Here is a 19,268-nt window from a genome sequence, read left to right as displayed (position 1 = left end):
ACTGAGCAACTGAACATCTGAACAACTGAGCAACTGAACAACTGAACATCTGAGCAACTGAGCAACTGAACATCTGAACAACTGAGCAACTGAACAACTGAACATCTGAGCAACTGAACATCTGAACAACTGAACAACTGAACAATTGAACATCTGAACAACTGAACAACTGAGCAACTGAACATCTGAACAACTGAACATCTGAACAACTGAACAACTGAGCAACTGAACATCTGAACAACTGAGCAACTGAACAACTGAACATCTGAGCAACTGAACATCTGAACAACTGAGCAACTGAACAACTGAGCAACTGAACAACTGAGCAACTGGACATCTGAACAACTGAACAACTGAGCAACTGAGCAACTGAATAACTGAGCAACTGAACATCTGAGCAACTGAACAACTGAGCAACTGGACATCTGAACAACTGAACAACTGAGCAACTGAACATCTGAACAACTGAACAACTGAGCAACTGAACATCTGAACAACTGAGCAACTGAACAACTGAACAACTGAACATCTGAGCAACTGAACATCTGAACAACTGAGCAACTGAACAACTGAACAATTGAACATCTGAACATCTGAACATCTGAACAACTGAGCAACTGAACATCTGAACAACTGAACAACTGAACAATTGAACATCTGAACAACTGAGCAACTGAGCAACTGAACATCTGAACAACTGAACATCTGAACATCTGAACAACTGAACAACTGAACATCTGAACAACTGAGCAACTGAGCAACTGAACATCTGAACAACTGAACAACTGAACAATTGAACAACTGAGCAACTGAACATCTGAACAACTGAACAATTGAACAACTGAACAACTGAGCAACTGAACATCTGAACAACTGAGCAACTGAGCAACTGAACATCTGAACAACTGAGCAACTGAGCAACTGAACAATTGAACAACTGAGCAACTGAACATCTGAACAACTGAACAATTAAACAACTGAACAACTGAACAACTGAGCAACTGAACATCTGAACAACTGAACAACTGAACAACTGAACATCTGACCAACTGAATATCTGAACAACTGAACAACTGAACAACTGAACAACTGAATATCTGAACAACTGAACATCTGAACAACTGAACAACTGAACAACTGAACATCTGAACAACTGAACAACTGAACAACTGAGCAACTGAACATCTGAACAACTGAACATCTGAACAACTGAACAACTGAACAACTGAACAACTGAACATCTGAACAACTGAACATCTGAACAACTGAACAACTGAGCAACTGAACATCTGAACAACTGAGCAACTGAACATCTGAACAACTGAACGTCTGAACATCTGAACAACTGAACAACTGAATATCTGAACAACTGAACAACTGAACATCTGAACAACTGAATGTCACAAATTCTTTCTCGATCCATGTTCCAGAACGTTTAATCCAGAACGACACAAACTCACATCCGACAGTTCTCCGCTGAGGTTCATTCAGCCGAAACCAACACACCTCTGACCTCTGCCCTCTGACCTCAGTCCAGGTCAACGGGAACACACTTCCTGTTCTCTCACGTTGTGCAGCTCAGACAGAAAGGTCATTAACATTTTAATATTAAAGTAGTTGAAGAGACTTTCCAATGAAAAACTGATGGATCAGTGGTGAAGTTCTGGATGGAGCGTCACAGCAGCCGATGAGGACACGACGACATGTTGCCTGACTCCTCCTCCCACATCTTCCTCCTCTTATCTACAGTAAAGGTCAAACAAACTGGTGTAAGTGATTTTTTGGAATAACACTAAAGTCGAGGCCAGAGCGGCTTTCAGAAGTGAGGCTTTAAAGAAGCGTTGATGTCGTCTGGTTTGTGTTTTCCTGAGTCTGATGGATGACGCTCTCGTCAGGCGGCGGCGCTCGTAAAGATAAACCGATACGTTCTGAGGTAAGAATGATGCATGAATATTCGCCGCAGAAAACCCTTCAGAGTAACGAGACACAGACCGCCGAGCGAGCAGCTGAGGCACGGCAGCCAAATGGTTCAGCAATGATGGAAGATTATTAATGAAGCTGAGCTGAGATGATTCAGCTCCAACGACTCTCGGATCGGCAAACAGATGTCCAGACTGTTCCTGCGCTCAGAGTCACAGGGTCAACGGCCACCGGGACGTCCTGGTGTCCATCATGAATACTCCAGTTCCCGGGAACAGTCTCTTCGACACTCACCAGCCACCGTCAACTGGACGTCAGAGTCCCTGACTGCGTGTTTCACTGAGGTTCAGGTCTAAAAGGAGCTGAAGGACGGAGGTGGTTGAAGAGCGAACGTACAAGTTTACACATCGTGGACCCCGATCGAGTCCCGTCCAGCTGGCAATCGCTCGGGGGTTAATAAGTAAGTCTGTGGGTTGTTTTTTTTAAACGGCTGCAGACAAATGAGTTTTGATTTCCTGCCCCGAGCTGATATCAGAACAGAACATACTGTACATTCTTAAAAGGTTGCTAAAGGGAACTGGCACTGGTGTAGCGGCGGGCGCAGCGTTTACAGATATGAGCTGTACGATAAGGCTCCGCAGGCGAGGGAAGTGTAACACAATGAGACGGAGAGAGAGAGTCCGGTCGGTCTGAGGGTCAAGGTTCACCAGAGACCTCAGATCCACGGGTGAACGTCTTTTTTTTTTTTTTAAATGCACTGACCTTGGAAGGTTCGATTCCACATCCTCTTGGTGACCACTTTGCCCGGAGGTCGACCGCCGGACGCGGACATGCTCTCGTTCAGAGCGTGGGTGTAGAGCATCAGGCCGTCATAGAAGCCTCCAGCAATGATGTTCATCTGGAGACAAGACAGAGATACATTCATTTTCTTCTTCATTTCTTCTTCTGCGGCCACCATCTCCTCTATCTCACTTCCTGTCGCTCGCAACTTTCTATCTTTACACACATCATTCGTTCACAGACACAGAGCTGACGACCCGGCGGGGACAAACCACTTCCTGCCTTCAACCACAGACGTGACGGATCCTCTAAAGTGAAGCCAAATCATCCTGATCGCCCCCTGGTGGCTGGCTGCAGTACAGGTCATAAGCCCCGCCCTCTGCACGTTAGCAGATGGGACATGTAGACGTTAAAGCCCCAGTGTGTAATTTTTGTACTTTCCTGGCGGCATGTGGCGGTAAAGTTGCAAAAAACGCAACCGTGTGAGCGACCAACAGGGGACACTTTATTGTGGCGCACCACTGATTCCATTTCTGGAAATTCAACGTGAACGTGACGTATTCTGGACCTTTTAGTTAGCAAACATGGAGACTCACACGGAGGACGGGTTCACCTCATGGAACTATACTTAACTCATATATGAACACATAGCTTTGGAATATATTTAATTTCTGTGAATAAGTTGTTCTAAGTATTACACACTGTAGCTTTAAAGAAATGTTTCCAAAGATGTTTCAGTCATGTGAGGTTGCTCTTATCTCACTGATTGTTTGTTCACGCGTTGATGTTTCTGATCACTTTGCTTCTCATTAGTTATTTGACGATATAAAAACGGGGCTGAGCCGTCGATGACTGACAGCCCACACTGACTCAGGATTGGTCGAGAGCACATACACAGCAGCAACCGGGGTGTGGTCTGACCCCGGTTAGGTGAATAACCGGGTTACTGACAGTTCTCCCCGTATACATGAGCGGGGAAGAATGGAAAGTATAACGCGTGTAACTCTGCCTCTGGTACAGTAGGTGGCGCTCTACCAGCGCACAACAGGTCAGAATAAGGCTTTTCCTTCCCGTTGACTTCTGTCAAAGTCACAACAGCGCGGAAAGCGGAGGAGAACGTGGACGACTTTTCAGCTGTACATGTCGTACGTTCTCGCCCTCACCCGAATAAATCGGGTTTTTAAACTGCGTGCAAACGCACTAAGTGACTCCAAGCACTTGCTGCTGACGGAAAACACGTGTGTTAAACCCTGCAACAGACACTGGTTGTATTTTAATTGCATTTGAAATGAAGGAACATGTCCAGTCCAGACCAGAGAGGCGTCTGGTGGATGATGATCCTGCAGATAATCTCCCTGGTGGACACGTACCGGGCATGGGCAGTTTTTTTTTCCTCCTGAATGAGCTTCTGCACAGTTGTTAAAAACAAAACCCTCTGGTGACGAACTTTTACGTCACGTGGAAAATCGCAGCATCACACGGAACGAACCTGGGACGACTTTGTTAGAAAAGTGGTCAGGCGCCATCGAAACGTACTTTGCCAGGCGATCGGACGAACCGTCCGTCAGAAGACTCTTCACTGGTGCGACAGACGCATCTACGCTAACCTCTCTGGGAGCCGCGCTCCGATTGGCCCTGAGCCACTGTGGTTCATTTATTCTATTTCAACACTGTCGATGTTTCTGTGTGTTGTTTCAAGCTTCGACGTTCAAACTGACAGTGACGTGTTCGACACACACACACACACACACACACACACACACACACACACACGTCAGAGGAGCTGTGAACTCAAAGACCTGCCGTCTTTTAGAAAAACACCACGATGATTTGAAAGAAAAAAATTCTGTCACACACACACACACACAGTTTGTGACGCAGATAGATTCTTTGTGGATTAAATGTGGATACTGTATTTTTGTTTGTCATCATCGTTTATAATATTTTAAATTTGATCTCATTTGTTTTGGATTTCATCTTAACTAATGTTATTTAATCTCATTTAATGTTATTTTGTCATCTAATGTTATTTTATTTTATCTAATGTTATTTTATCTCATCTCATCTAATGTTATTTAATCTCATCTAATGTTATTTTATCTCATCTCATCTAATGTTATTTAATCTCATCTAAGGTTATTTTATCTTATCTAATGTTGTTTTTATCTCATCTCATTTTATCTCATGAAAACTCATCTTGTGTCATCTCAGCTCATTTTATTTGATGTCATCTCATTTGAAAGTATCTAATTTGGTGTTTTCATATCTCAGCTAATTTTATCAAATCTAATCTTATCTAATCTCATGTCACTTCATGTTATCTATTTGTCTCTATCTATCTGTCTCTCTATCTGTCTGTCTATTTATCTATCTACCAATCATAAAATCCTGTGTGTGTGTGTGTGTGTGTGTGTGTGTGTGTGTGTGTGTGTGTGTGTGTGTGTGTGTGTGTGTGATATGAAAGAGGGACATAATGAGCTTCTTCAGACTGACGGGTCTCGGCTGTGCAGCTGCTCTGATAATTGCAGATTTGCATAATAATGTCGTTTTCCATTTTCTATACGTCGTTGGAACTTTCCCTCATTGAAATAATCCACTGATTTATGTCTCACAAGCCAGTTTCCTCTGTTTCTATTTCAGTCACATCCGTCTCCGTCCTCATGCTACTGGAGGACGGAGACGTCCAATGAGCTGAAAATGTCTTTTTGTGTTTTGTGTAAAATAGTAGATTTCATAGAAAATTTCAAGTGTCACAATACTTATATTTGATATTCATATTTCTGACTGACTCATTTATCGGTTTGTTGATTAACTCTTTCACAGAAACATCGTATCAGTGTTTATGTAGAATAACAAATGCATTCATGATGGTTACATTTGACGTTGGAACAGAAATAGTTCATTTTCTTGATTCAAGTTCTTCATATTTGTTTTTTGTATTTGTAATTTATGATAAATTTGATGGTTAAAGCTTGATGATGTCATTAGGGTTTTGAAGACGATGTCTTAGGAATCATTGTCAATTCTATATTTATATATCAGTTGATATATAATTTTTTGAATTCCCTAATATCGGTATTGGAATCGTCCCACAAAGATCTATATGGCCGGGCTCTGATATTTGTGGAAGCTTCACAGGTGCGTCTTTTTCCTTCTCGGAGAGCAGAACCTGCGCGTCACGTCACTCGCTCACCAGCGTGTCCTCGATGGTGAAGTTAAACATCTTCCTGGCGTCCGTCTTCAGGTTGTTGACGAAGTCTCTGTACTCGACGTTCTGAGGTTCTCGGTACGTCAAGATCTTCACACTCTGGAAACAGGAAGGGAGAAAGGAGAGAGACGAAAAGACAAACCAGGGTAAACAACTGTTAATTCATTTCTATCAAAAGAAAGGTGAGCTAGCTATTTGCAAACTCCTACCACGACAGCTAGCTAGCAGCTGCCTAGCTGAGATCGACACAGCTGCTATTGCTAGCTAGCTAACTATAACTTTTACTACCTGAATACAGTAGGACTAAGCTTGCTAGTTACTATTAGAACACACACAGTTTCAGTTAAGAATCAGCATCATAGCTGCGGGGGGCCCACAAAGACCGCTTATGTACAGGGCCCAGAACTTGGTGCTACACCCCTGCACACACCCACACGCAGTATTGTGAATATATATATTTTTCTGTTCCAAAAAAAGTCAACTTGTCGTTGTGGGAAATGAAGTTAATAGAGTTAAAGGAGTTGTTGCACTGGAACAGAAACAGGGAGAGAGGGGGGCGTGGCCTGACTAAGAGCTCGTCTGCTGCATGTCCACCTACACCTGCGACCTGCACCAGTTGGACGGTACCAGCTGTCAATCACACTGTATCCAGGCCCACCCAATACATCCGGTGCTTGCATAATGTACAAAATGAACATCATGTATTGAAGAAGACTTGAAAATAGAGATTGAACCATAAACTCCTCAGGAAATTGTTTTAAAGACGTTATGAATCAAGTGAGAAGTCGAGTCACGTTCTCATAGCGTCGCCCTCTGCTGGTCAGTACACAGAATACAGGCGTCATGCCTCACACAACTCTGTGTCCATTTCTATGAACAGTCTACGGGTTCGAGCCACTGCACCTGGAAGGCCTCCTTGGCGACGGCGTCGTCCTCGTCTCCGCGGGCCCACGGCTGCCGGTGCTTGGAGTTCAGGCTGTCCGCGAACACGTCGATGTAGAAGAAGACGTACTGCTCGTGAGGGAGGTCCGCACGCCGGAACTGGACCATCAGCTTCCTGAAGACGTCGGGCGAGCAGCAGACGAACATCACTGCGAGGAGACGCACGGCACAAGGGAGAGCACGTTAATCGGTCAGTGGTGGTGTTTTAAAAAATCAATCTACGTGAAAAAAAACTTATCTCGACATTAGGAAGTAAAAAGTAATCTGAGATGAGAGTGATCAGAAACATGAACACATGAACATACGTCAGTGTGGGGCGGGGCTTATGACTTATTCTGCAGCCAGATACCAGGGGGCGATCAGGATGACTCGGCTTCATGTCCTCCATCTTTATTTGCAGTCATTGTTCCTGTCAAAATGTCATTTCTATTGTAAATCAGGCTCAACAATGATGATCCAATCAGGGGCGAGTGTCGCTGCTCCGCGTCCGTGTTTCTCAACCAGTGAGTATGTGAACCGACGTTATTGATCCACAGTTCGATGGGAAAAGACTCACTCACACTGTATCTTTTGAATTATTTTTCTAAGTTGAAAAAAAAAGCCACATTAACATCAACCTGTTGACACAATCTGTAGCTTTCAGGTTTAACTAAAGCTTCTGTATCAACACGTGACACGTCCGACTTTTGAACATCTGATCGCTCTTAAAAACTCGGATGTTTTAAGTGTTTGAGTTGTTAAAACGCACTCTCTTCTTCTCCTGATTCTCGCTGTCGGATCCTCAGGAAGTCTCCGGGGGGCGTGATGACATTCCTCCGGCCGGCCGTTCCTGTCGCACCGCCGCTATTGTTTCAGGCTTTAATGACCTCTGAGCAGGACGTGAAGGCAGAACCACAGAAGCCACACAAGGCTGAACGCTCTTCCGATTAATGCTGAGCTAAAAAAAAAGAACAAACGTCTCCCAGATGAATCTGAACCGCTGCACTATAAAAACACTGATGTTAAAATACTCTGACAGACAAACACACACACACACACCTGGCTGCCATCCACAACAAAGTTCATGAGGTTAAAGGTCAACCTTCTCTCTCATCTGAGCTGAGTGGGACATCACTTCCTCCGATGACGGTTTCTTTTCCACACGTATGTTTTACGTTAGATGTGCCGTCATACTCGATCCTTGCTGTTTATTAAATATTATTTTCGTGTTCTTGGTTTTGTAAGCAATAACGCAACACGCCTACGTTCTACTTCCTGATTGGTTGTCATCTGTCACGACTCGACATCGTTAACACTTCCTGTCAGTGACAGTTCCACCTCGTCGTCCCTGCTCTGACTTTTCACCATCGCTGTTCCTCCTTCAGAGGCGTTTCCGTCGCCAAGCAACCGACTTGCAGAGAGAGAGAGATAGTCTACTTCCTGTTTACACCAGGAAGGTCACGTGACATGCGTGTGTTCAGGTGACGTCGTAGACTGAAGGGGTTGAGGGTTAATTGGCTCACGAGTCACAACTTCTGCTGCCGCGTCGTCAGGTCGTTTCACAGGTCAGAGGACAAACACCAGGAAGGAGGAACCTGGGACAGGTTCAACGACCCCCCCCGACCTCTGACCCCTGCACACTTCCTGACTGGAGCAGACGTGTGGAGATGAAAAGGCGACAGGACGCGGCAGAACATCCCTCTTGAACAGGAGGAAGGTGATTTGTGTGAGAAACTGAGTTTTAAACACAGAAGAAAAGACGATTGGGTGTCGCACGGTGACCCGGAGCCCGACGACGACCTCAACAAAAGCTTCCCGCTGCGACATCGATCACCGGGGACAACAGGAAGGAGACAGTGATCCACTGAGACATTCAATTCTCTCCCTGACTCATGAAGGTGGTGACTTGTTGTTGTTGCTCCTCGCTGCGACGTTCTGAGCTCAGAGGGAACTTGTGTTTGATTTGCCGTCTCGCTCCGTCACAGGCCTGATGCAGCCGCGGCGTCTCCGGGCTCAACGCCGACGCTGCTTCATCAGCTCCATCAGCTCCATCAGCTCCATCAGCTCCATCAGCCTCCGGCTCTTTAATCAGACTCTTGTTGTGAACCGAAGTGAGAAGGCGTCTTCTTCTTTAAGACCGAGCGATTCAATTCGACGCGTTTCTTCTCTTCTCTGCTCCGTCACCTCCCCTACATGATCAGTGTCACTTTGTTATTGGAGAAGATCGAGGTTTCTGTTTCGGGCGAAAATAATTTTTTACTCTGGAGGGTTTCATACATACAAAGGTTTATGGTACTTTCATAAGACCAAGGAGGTCGTGTGTCCGTCTGATGTCCGTCAGCAGGAGCACAGATGGATTTACACCAAACTTAGTGGAAGGACGGAACATGGACCAGGAGAGAAGCCATTTCCTTTTTGGGAGGCATTTACTGACCGATCCTTGAAATCAAAATCTGGATCGAGTGGATCTAACTGGTCTCATGAGGAGACTGTTGGATAATAAATGAGTGGCTGCAGATTTAAGCAGTGGAAGTTTTTTTACTTGAGACGTGCGTTTGACTCGGACCTAATGCAGACGTGTGTGTTGAACTGGAGGTTCCACACGTCGGCAGGTGTCGGGTTCAACATTCCTTTCCTTTATTTGGTGAAGTTCTGGAATTGTCCACGCAGCAGCGAGGAACTCTGAGGTCGCATCCAATCACGTCGGAGAGTCTGGAGAGTTTCTGCTGCAGGTCGGTCAGAAGAGCTGCAGCTCAGCCGGTCGCTTCCCCCTTCCTCCTTCCCCCCTTCCTCCTTCCTCCCTTCCTCCATCTTCCCATCCTTCCTCCCTCCCTCCCTTCCTCCCTCCCTCCATCTTCCCCTCCCTCCTTCCCTCCTTCCTTCCTTCCTTCCTTCCTCCCTCCCTCCAGTGAAATTGGTTGAAGGATGGAACGACTGACACGGGAGTGACAGATGAGATGACCCTGAACCTTCCTCCCTCCCTCCATCTTCCCTTCCTTCCTCCCTCCTTTCCTCCCTCGCTCCATCTTCCTCTCTCCCTCCCTTCTTCCTTCCTTCCTCCCTCCCTCCTTTCCTCCCTCGCTCCATCTTCCCTTCCTTCCTTCCCCTTCCGTCCTTCCTCTCTCCCTCCCTTCTTCCTTCCTTCCTCCCTCCCTCCTTTCCTCCCTCGCTCCATCTTCCCTTCCTTCCTTCCCCTTCCGTCCTTCCTCTCTCCCTCCCTTCTTCCTTCCTTCCCCTTCTGTCCTTCCTGTCTCCTGCCCTCCCTCTCTCCCTCCCTTCTTCCTTCCCTCCCTCCTTCCTTCCTTTGTTTGTCAGTAGGATGAAAGGCTCCAGTGAACTTGGTGGAAGGATGGAACGACTGACACGGGAGTGACAGATGAGATGACCCTGAACCTCCCTCCCTCCCTCCCTCCCTCCCTCCCTCCCTTCTTCCTTCCTTCCTTCCTTCCTCCCTCCTCCATCTTCCCTTCCTTCCTTCCCCTTCTGTCCTTCCTCTCTCCCTCCCTTCTTCCTTCCTTCCCCTTCTGTCCTTCCTCTCTCCTGCCCTCCCTTCCTCCCTCCCTCCCTCCTTCCTTCCTTTGTTTGTCAGTAGGATGAAAGGCTCCAGTGAACTTGGTGGAAGGATGGAACGACTGACACGGGAGTGACAGATGAGATGACCCTGAACCTTCCTCTCTCCCTCCCTTCTTCCTTCCTTCCCCTTCTGTCCTTCCTCTCTCCTGCCCTCCCTCCCTCCCTCCCTCTCTCCCTCCCTCCTTCCTTCCTTTGTTTGTCAGTAGGATGAAAGGCTCCAGTGAACTTGGTGGAAGGATGGAACGACTGACACAGGAGTGACAGATGAGATGACCCTGAACCTCCCTCCCTCCCTCCCTCCCTCCCTCCCTCCCTCCCTCTCTCCCTCCCTTCTTCCTTCCTTCCCCTTCCGTCCTTCCTCTCTCCTGCCCTCTCTCCCTCCCTTCTTCCTTCCTTCCCTCCCTCCCTCCCTTCCTCCCTCCCTCCATCTTCCCTTCCTTCCTTCCCCTTCCGTCCTTCCTCTCTCCCTCCCTTCTTCCTTCCTTCCCCTTCTGTCCTTCCTCTCTCCCGCCCTCCCTCCCTCCCTCCCTCCCTTCCTCCCTCCCTCCATCTTCCCTTCCTTCCTTCCCCTTCTGTCCTTCCTCTCTCCCTCCCTTCTTCCTTCCTTCCCCTTCTGTCCTTCCTCTCTCCTGCCCTCCCTCCCTCCCTCTCTCCCTCCCTCCTTCCTTCCTTTGTTTGTCAGTAGGATGAAAGGCTCCAGTGAACTTGGTGGAAGGATGGAACGACTGACACGGGAGTGACAGATGAGATGACCCTGAACCTCCCTCCCTCGCTCTGGCGCTGATGTTTTCACCTCCCGGGGACACTTTGTTAAAACCACCGTCCTCTGGCGTCCGCTCCGTCTCCTCGCCTCAGAGATTCCAGCATATTAATCTTTAACTACTGCCAGATGGACGGGAACAGCGGCGAGGAAGAGGAAAAGCGGGCCGAGGCACGACCCTGTGGTATAGATTTGTTCAGGATGATCGGGCAGCCGCTTCGCCGCCACAGCGACGGCCCGGGGAGATGGCGCGGACGATATCGGCCTCTGCTGAGCCGCAGGAAGACGCAGCGCGTGATGTTTGAGCTCCGATTAGGTTTTTTCACCAAATCCATTCGCTCTCTGAGACCAAGATCACAGACATGTCGGTGTCTCCAATGTTTCTGATATGGAAACTTTTATTTTACACAACGAACAATGCATCAAGTTTGCATTTCTTTTTATATTTTACCTAAAAAAAAATCTTGATTCCAGCTCTATATATTTGTTTGTATTTGGATTTCTTCTTTATTATTTATAGTTATTTATAATAAAGTTTATGGTTAAACTGTAAAATATCAATGTCTTGGTCATAAGGGTTCCATAACGACGTCTTAGGAATCATTTTTTTTATTTATTAATACTTATATATACACATACACACACATGTGTGTGTGTACCAGCCGATGTATCAGTATCGGAAATATTTCGCTCCAACAACGATGATGACGTAAAAAAACTAAACACAAGAGATATTGAAACATTTCAATCTGGAACGAGAGAAGCGAATTTCCCGAGGTGGAACTGTAACTGACAGGAGAGTGTTGGCGAAGCTTTGCCTTCGCCGCTGGTCGTCGAGTCGTGACTGATGACAACCAATCAGAGGAGAGAACGTGGGCGCCTGCGTCATTGCAGGAACTTAATAAACTCGAGAGAGAATAAATGCTTAACGTTAAAGCAGGTGATCGTATTTCATGGAGAGAATCTGGTGCCGAGCTCTTTGACTTGAACGTGGTCATAAATAATTCATATGAGGCTCATACGTACTTGAGGGTTTAACCTCCTCCTCTGGACTCATATTTTCGCCAAAAGGTGCTCACCTCAGAGAGGGACGTTCAAGAACACTTCCCGTGAAAAGGTTTAACGTCACTTAATGTTGCTAAAGCAGCGATCAATAATCACAGAGTTTCTCTCAGATATATGCTTCGTCATAATCACTTCCGCCTGAAAAAAAGAAAACCGAAATCCGATAATTGTGGACGTTAGCTTACATTCGGCGTTCGCGCTTTCCCAACAGAACTCCATCGTATGTGAAAAGGCTTGTCGTGACTAAATGGATAACGTCCGTAGTTCTAGGATTTGGGGTTTGATTTTTTTTGGACAGGTGTAAGTGTTCATGACGAAGCCTATCTGAGAGAAAGTTGGTGATTACTGATCGCTGCTTTAGCAACATTGAGTGACAGTCAAGCCTTTTCACGTGAAGCGTTTCAGAACGTGCCTTTAGAAAAACGTGCTGCGGAATCACAAATGATGCCAAATCGAAAAGTGCAAATGTCAAAACTGGGACATGCGGAAAGGCAGCAGAGATCCGTCTGTGACTCAAGGAACAGACATAGATGCTTTGAGGACCAAGTGACACTGAAGCTGCTGGAAAAAACGCAGTTAACTGCTATTACCTCATGTAACTATGAACATCTGCTGCTTCTGCTCAACCTCCAATAATTCACATTACACAGAGGAGGAAGTGGACTGTGTGTGTGTGTGTGTGTGTGTGTGTGTGTAGCATGTGGCTCCAAATTAAAGATACTAACAGTCCGAATATGGACGCTGCTGTTGGGCTGGAAAATATCAAACTCTCCCACAGCGTTTGAATGTGTCGCAGCTATTAACTGGACTCGTTCTCCTCCACCGTCCAATCAGACGCTCTACTCTGTCTGACATCACCAGCGAGCTGCAAGCTGAGGGCAGACAGTACCAGTGACGCCCCCTTTTTTTTCTGCAGCCAGACACCAGGGGGCGGGGCATAGGACCTGTACTGCAGCCAGACACCAGGGGGCGGGGCTTAGGACCTGTACTGCAGCCAGACACCAGGGGGCGGGGCTTAGGACCTGTACTGCAGCCAGACACCAGGGGGCGATCGTGAGGATTTGGCTTCAAAATTAGAGGTGCCGTCATGTCGTCCATCCTGGTTTACAGTCTCGATGCGATGCAAATTTTCGCTCATTGGCTATCGCGTGAACGCGTCACGCGAATATGTCGCTCAAGTTCAAATATTGAACTCGAGCGATGGATGACCCGCGAATTTTGACTGATTCGCATCACGCACCACTCGCATCGCCCGAGTCAGTGCCGCGAAAATTTTGCATTGGCTTTGTATGAGATCTACCCGCACCCAGTATGAACGCACCATAAGTCTACACCGACACGTGTCAGACATGTTAATGCAGTTATCCATAATTCACGGAGTCACAGTTGTATATGTAACTACTCGGTTGTAAGGCACACCAGTTGGTAAACGTTAGAAATGAATGAGACGCAGTTTTCACAACAAGATGACATAATCATTCAACTTTTCTTTAAACAATATTATTATTAATATTCCTGAAACAGACATGTGGCTCCTTCTGCTGCTGAAATCTGTGGGTTTTTTAAAGCTGAACAGCGCTTGATTGAGGAGACAAAAGGTGGAGAGACGCGAGGTAAAATTAGCCCCCCGAGTGTGTTTGGCAGGAAATACCTACACATGTGATAGGCCGACTGCAGTTTCCATATAAGGTGGCGGCGTCCTGACCTCTGTTAATAAACGACTGGCTGCTGAGAAGCCGGTGGAGACGCTGACGGAGGTGCTGTGTGTTTTGTTTGTGCTCCGCCTCCGCAGACAGAGGAACAACCAGACTGTGTGGGCGCATTTATGACTCCATATTACTCAAGTCCAGCACAGAGACGCGTGTTACGACTGAAGCTGCGTCCAGGAGAGCCACACAATCGGTCTGACAACATTATGATTAGATTCCTCTTGTATGTTGTTAAAGTGTCAAGTCCTCTTTGTTCAGCCACAAACACATTCGTCATCACGTCACCGTGTTGGAAGCCACCAGCCACCAAACTGTCATTTTTCCTTCAGAGAACTGATTATAAAGTTTCTTCCGTGGACTTTTTGTCCAAAGCGATTAGCAATCATCGATTTTTGGCCCGTATCAGCCCCGCTCAGTGTGTTCAGCCACAGCAGTAAGCGGGGTGTGGTCTGAGCCCGGTACAGTAGGTGGCGCTCTGCCAACGTACAACTGGTCGGAATAAGGCTTTTCCTTGCGGTTGAACTTTTGTCAAAACCACAACAACTTGGAAAGCTGAGGAGAAGGCGGACGACTTTTCAGCGCTGTACATCTGGTACAGTCTCTACGCAGTTACGTTACGTTGCCATGGCGACGTCCTCGGGTTTAAAGGTAAAGCTCAACGCGTTGTTGTTGTTGTTGTTTTTTGGCGCCGTTGCTTCCTGCGAGTGGGGAGGGGCAGTTAAAACAAGCTTTCCCCCGGTTAAGGTGTATGCATGCACGAGTACCCCGGTTACGACGGGAGTTATCTAGGTCTGTTAACCGGGGTGTGAGAAGTCCGATTTCAGCCGGGGCTGAGGTGTTTACATGACGTTACAACCCGAATATAATCAGGTTTTTAAACTGCATGTGAGTGTGTCATTTTTTTCATTTTCTGGCGGCATCTGGTGGTAAAGTTGCCAACCGTAACCAACTGAGCACTCGACAGGGGACACTTCATGGTGGCGCACACCGCTGATTCCATTTCCCGTTTCCGGCAGCGTCTGAAAATTCAACGTGAACGCGACGTATTCTGGAGCGTTTAGTTCAACAACCGTATTCAACACGACGTAGACACATGGAGACTCACACGGAGGTCGGTCCACCTCATGTCACCATATTTAACTCGTATATGAACACATAGTTATGGACAATATATTCAATTTCTGAATACGTTTTTCTAAATATTACACACTGTAGCTTTAAGGGCCCAAACTGGATCTTTAGCCACGCCCTGACTAGGCCTCGTCACGATAACTACTCTTTGTTGCACGATATATTGCCCCATAAATCATTGCGATAAACAATATTATCGCTTTTAGATTTATCCACGTTATGTTTTATTTCCCACATCCTTTAAACGATATCTGCTTCCGTCGGGAGACAAATACTTTCCGCTGCTCAAAAGTTTCATTCCCCAGGAGCGACGAGCTCAACTCTGAATCTGCTGCGTTAAAATACACGAGAGAAACATAATTACACAATGTTTTTACTGGCAGGTATTTAAAACTTTCCATATAACGATGATGCCATTCATTTGTGTGTGTGTGTGTGTGTGTGTGTGTGTGTGTGTGCGCGCTCCACTCTATCCTGATGATGGATGATTTGATTTTGTGTTTCTCTGTGACGTTTGTTGTGTCTCTGTGTTAATCTGCCGCCTCACTGCCTGATGCAGACTCTTCTGACACCGTGTCCTCGGGGGCCGAGCCGCCGTCTGGCCCGCCGCTGGACGCATCGATCTGGCTCAGATTTCGGGCGACGACGCCCTGCGGCAAAGATCAGGAGCTAATGTCCAGGGTTAATGAGCAGCGCTGGCCGGAGAGCGGGCGAGCGACAGGACCCACGTCGAGCAGGAGGCGGTTTGTGTAACGGCCTCGGTCTGAAACAAAACACACCACTGAGCTGTGTGTGTGTGTGTGTGTGTGTGTGTGTGTGTGTGTGTGTGTGTGCGTGTGCGTGTGTTTATTTCAGTAGCCAGATGCAGTGACACCAGATAACAACTGTATGTACTGCGTGTAGCTGTGTGAGAAGCTGGTATAGGTTTTTTCAGGAAATAAAGAGACGCGTTTATTTATAACTTAAGGACGGAGTTCATCCACGAGACGAAGACGAAGGTCGTCACTTTGAAGCAGTGACGTCGTTCGTGTTGAGACTTCACTTCACTGAATAATCCAAAATAGGAGAATTCCGTGTCCAATCATTTCACTTTTGAGCCGCATCATGGTAGATATTGATGAAATTTCATTAGGTCACATAATAAACCCCAGAAACTGGTCTCGTTCCTGAGACAAACCCAGAACTCCTCCAGCGACTGATTGGCCATGTCGGGAAACTTAGGTTGGAAATCAAGAGTTAAAAATGTTGCTGGTTTGAAAACCAAAAAAACAGAAACAAGAATATTTAAAATTCATCAAGAAATCTGGTTGTAAAAAAGCTGCTTGTCTGAGGAACTTTGGCTTTGTCTAGTTGGGAAATCCAAAAAAATGAAGCGTGTAAGAGCCTGGTGCTTTAAAACGGAGAAGCTATGTCCAGAAACACTGAAAAACACTTTTCTGCCTTTCACCTGCTTCATATCGTCGTGTTCATCTGCGATAAGAATCACAGCCTGCGGGAACAGGAACCTGCTGCACTTTGACCTCCCGTCTGTGTGTGAGCTGAGGCTGAATGTTCCTGCAACATGTCTGTTATTATAAGACAAAAACAGCTTTTAAATTGTTACTTTGAATCACTCGTGTTCAGTTCTTTTAATGATCCCAGATGGGAAACTTGACTCGCAGAGATAAAAGAAGACGACAACGCAACTACAAAACTTAAACAAGACGCTTCCTGAAATTCCTCCTACTTCATATGATGTGATAAATAAAACATATTCAAAGATGTGCAAATCTAGCAGGTTCATTGCGACGTCATCGCCGCTGCTCTGAAGAAGGGGCAGTGAGAGACCAGCGTACGTCGCTTGACCGCCGACAGCTTCACATTCGAAAGAACCTTTCCCAGCTACAATCGAATTACTGGGAAAGACGAGGAGAAGCTGGAGAGTTGAGAGGAGACGGACTAATTGATTCCACTTACAGGCAGTAGATTCACACCGGTCAATAACAGGCTTCCATAAACACAGCCAGCCGACGGATGTGGCCAATCACGGTGTTCTCACCTGGATCGGATGATTGTGTGCGTTCAGACAGATCAGCTGGTGGACGACGTCGCCATGTAATGCGACGGAGAGGCAGTGCACGCGGAGGAGGTTGAAAACCAGCTGAGGTTTATTGGGATTTACCGTTTGACGTATGGGATTATTGGGTCAACGCGGGTAAGAGGCGAGCGCCATTAGCAACAGTAGCTACAGCTATTTGTCTTAAATGCTGGTCTGAAGTAAAATGCGACTAGCCCCACCCACCCCAAAGGTTCCTTCACTACAATTTCAGAAAGTACGACGGTACCCGCCCCCCTGAACGTTAATCTGACCCTGGTGTTTGCACAATGGTTCCTAGTTCCTGGGCAACAGCCCTACGGTCGAAACCCGGCGGACACAGCAGACCCCGGCTGGGCTCGGGTCCCACCAGGTCCAAGTTACTAGGAACCAAGTGGACCACCTCCGAAAGAATCTAGTTCTAGTCCCTTCATGAGACGAGGTGGAAACAAGCCACAGGCTCAAGAACTTTTCATGTCCAGTTAGGAACCCCTTGAGATGAGCTGCTGACAGCCGGAGACTCACCTCGGCCGTCGTTCTGAATGTCCAACAGGATCTGGGAGTAGTTGATTGGCGGCTTGTTCTCCTCGAACACGCGGTCCACCAGGGTGATGTTGATGCTCTTCAGCTCCGTGTACAAACCCTCCACGGCGAAGTAACACGGCCGGTCGTCCACCTTGTTGTCGCTGAACATGAGCATCACGTGCTCCCGCCAACCAAAGTGCTCGCAGATCCGCAGCGCAAACTTCCCCAGCTTCTTGTGGGTGGGGCCCGTGTTGGTGATGGACGGGTAAACCCCACCGTAGAAGGCCACGGCCGGAGCGCCTGCTGTAACCATGGGGACATCCCAGTGGGTGGTGAAGAGGCCGACAGGGGAGGAGGTGTAGGAGCAGCCGGGCCCGATGAAAGCCCACGGGTCGTGGGCCAGTTTGAGGTCCACAGCCATGAGCGGGGCGATGGACTCGGAGCAGATGCCGTCCTTGTCTTCGCTGTTCTTGAAGGCGTAGGTGAGGTGGTGGTCGGGGAGCAGGGTGGGGTCGGCGTTGACGGTTCTAACAGCCCGCTCCAGGGCGGGACCGATGCGAGGCCAAGCCCACGGGTATTCTGTGTTGCTCTGTGGCAAAATGACAGCCAGCGTGATGTTCTGGTGCGGCCGGCGCTCGTGGTGCCCTCGGGTCAGACGTCTCAAACTGCGGTGGCGAGACGATCGCCCGGCGACCGGCTGCAGGACCAGCAGCACCAGCAGGAGGGTGGCGCCCTGCCTCCAGCAGGCCATCCTCTGCCCAGCAGGAACTGCACTTCCACCACCGCTGAATTATTTATCCCTGTGACCTGTGAGCGGACACGAGGGAGACGTTAGCAAAACAGCCCCCGTAATTTGAGCTGGAACAAGGATGCGTACAGTACTTCCTCCCATAACTAAAAAATCTAATGAAATCGCCAGGACGCCGAGACCTGCTTCAGTCGGTCACGGTCGAATTCACAGTAATAACTGTGTCCACGTCAGACCTGAGGGGAGTCTGTTGGTTTGGGGCCACGAAGAGCCGTGGGAGAAAAACTCCCCCGGAGCCGGAGGACGAGCGGGCAGCGCTGCCCACCTCGTCCATGGCGAGTGAGCCAACCTCTCTGAGGCTCGTGATTTAATCATGCACAAGAACATGTCTCAGGTCTCAGAACAAGGGAAACATAAATGTGATCTGCAACATTTGATATCCACATGAGAAAAGACTGATTCAACTTTGAAGTCATAATTAAGGATTTCAATCATCTACGGACAAATGTCACCGGGAAAAAATCATTTGTCACTGAAGCTGCAGCGTAAACGTGTCGACAGGAGGTGAAACTGCTCAATGTAAGAATGAATTCGTGGTCTCTGGAGTCAGTGTTGAATCAGTGTCATCACATGAAAACCATTTAAACTGCACATTTACTCATTTTTCTCTACATTTTCATTTGTATTGGCTGAAATGGTATCTGCAACAAAATACAAAAAACTCTCCGGACAAACTTTTTCTGAGGAACAGATCAACTTTGGGAGATGATGTCAATATTAGGGAGTTACCGATATATCAGCCGACATTTATATATATGAAAAATATATATATTTGTTAATGATTCTTCAGACGT

The 19,268-nt window shown here is 47.3% G+C and overlaps 1 protein-coding gene across 2 annotated transcripts in view; it reads right to left on the bottom strand.

The window, feature by feature from the left end:
* LOC118284651 (atrial natriuretic peptide receptor 1-like) overlaps nt 1-19,268 on the bottom strand; it is a 36,962-nt gene that overhangs the window by 15,796 nt on the left and 1,898 nt on the right. For both annotated transcript variants that reach the window (XM_035607536.2, XM_035607535.2), the window contains exons 2-5: nt 17,667-18,473; nt 6,812-6,999; nt 5,894-6,007; nt 2,683-2,818 (exon numbers count right to left, since the gene is read on the bottom strand). In XM_035607536.2, coding sequence (XP_035463429.2) covers nt 2,683-2,818; nt 5,894-6,007; nt 6,812-6,999; nt 17,667-18,417 — 1,189 coding nt within the window. In that variant the 5' untranslated portion in view covers nt 18,418-18,473. The remainder of the gene's footprint in view (nt 1-2,682; nt 2,819-5,893; nt 6,008-6,811; nt 7,000-17,666; nt 18,474-19,268) is intronic.

The sequence above is a fragment of the Scophthalmus maximus genome, chromosome 10, assembly GCF_022379125.1.
Source record: "Scophthalmus maximus strain ysfricsl-2021 chromosome 10, ASM2237912v1, whole genome shotgun sequence".
In the NCBI taxonomy this organism is placed as follows: Eukaryota; Metazoa; Chordata; class Actinopteri; order Pleuronectiformes; family Scophthalmidae; genus Scophthalmus; species Scophthalmus maximus.
The sequence above is the reverse complement of the archived record's forward strand: the minus strand, read 5'-3'. Positions and strand labels throughout refer to the sequence as shown.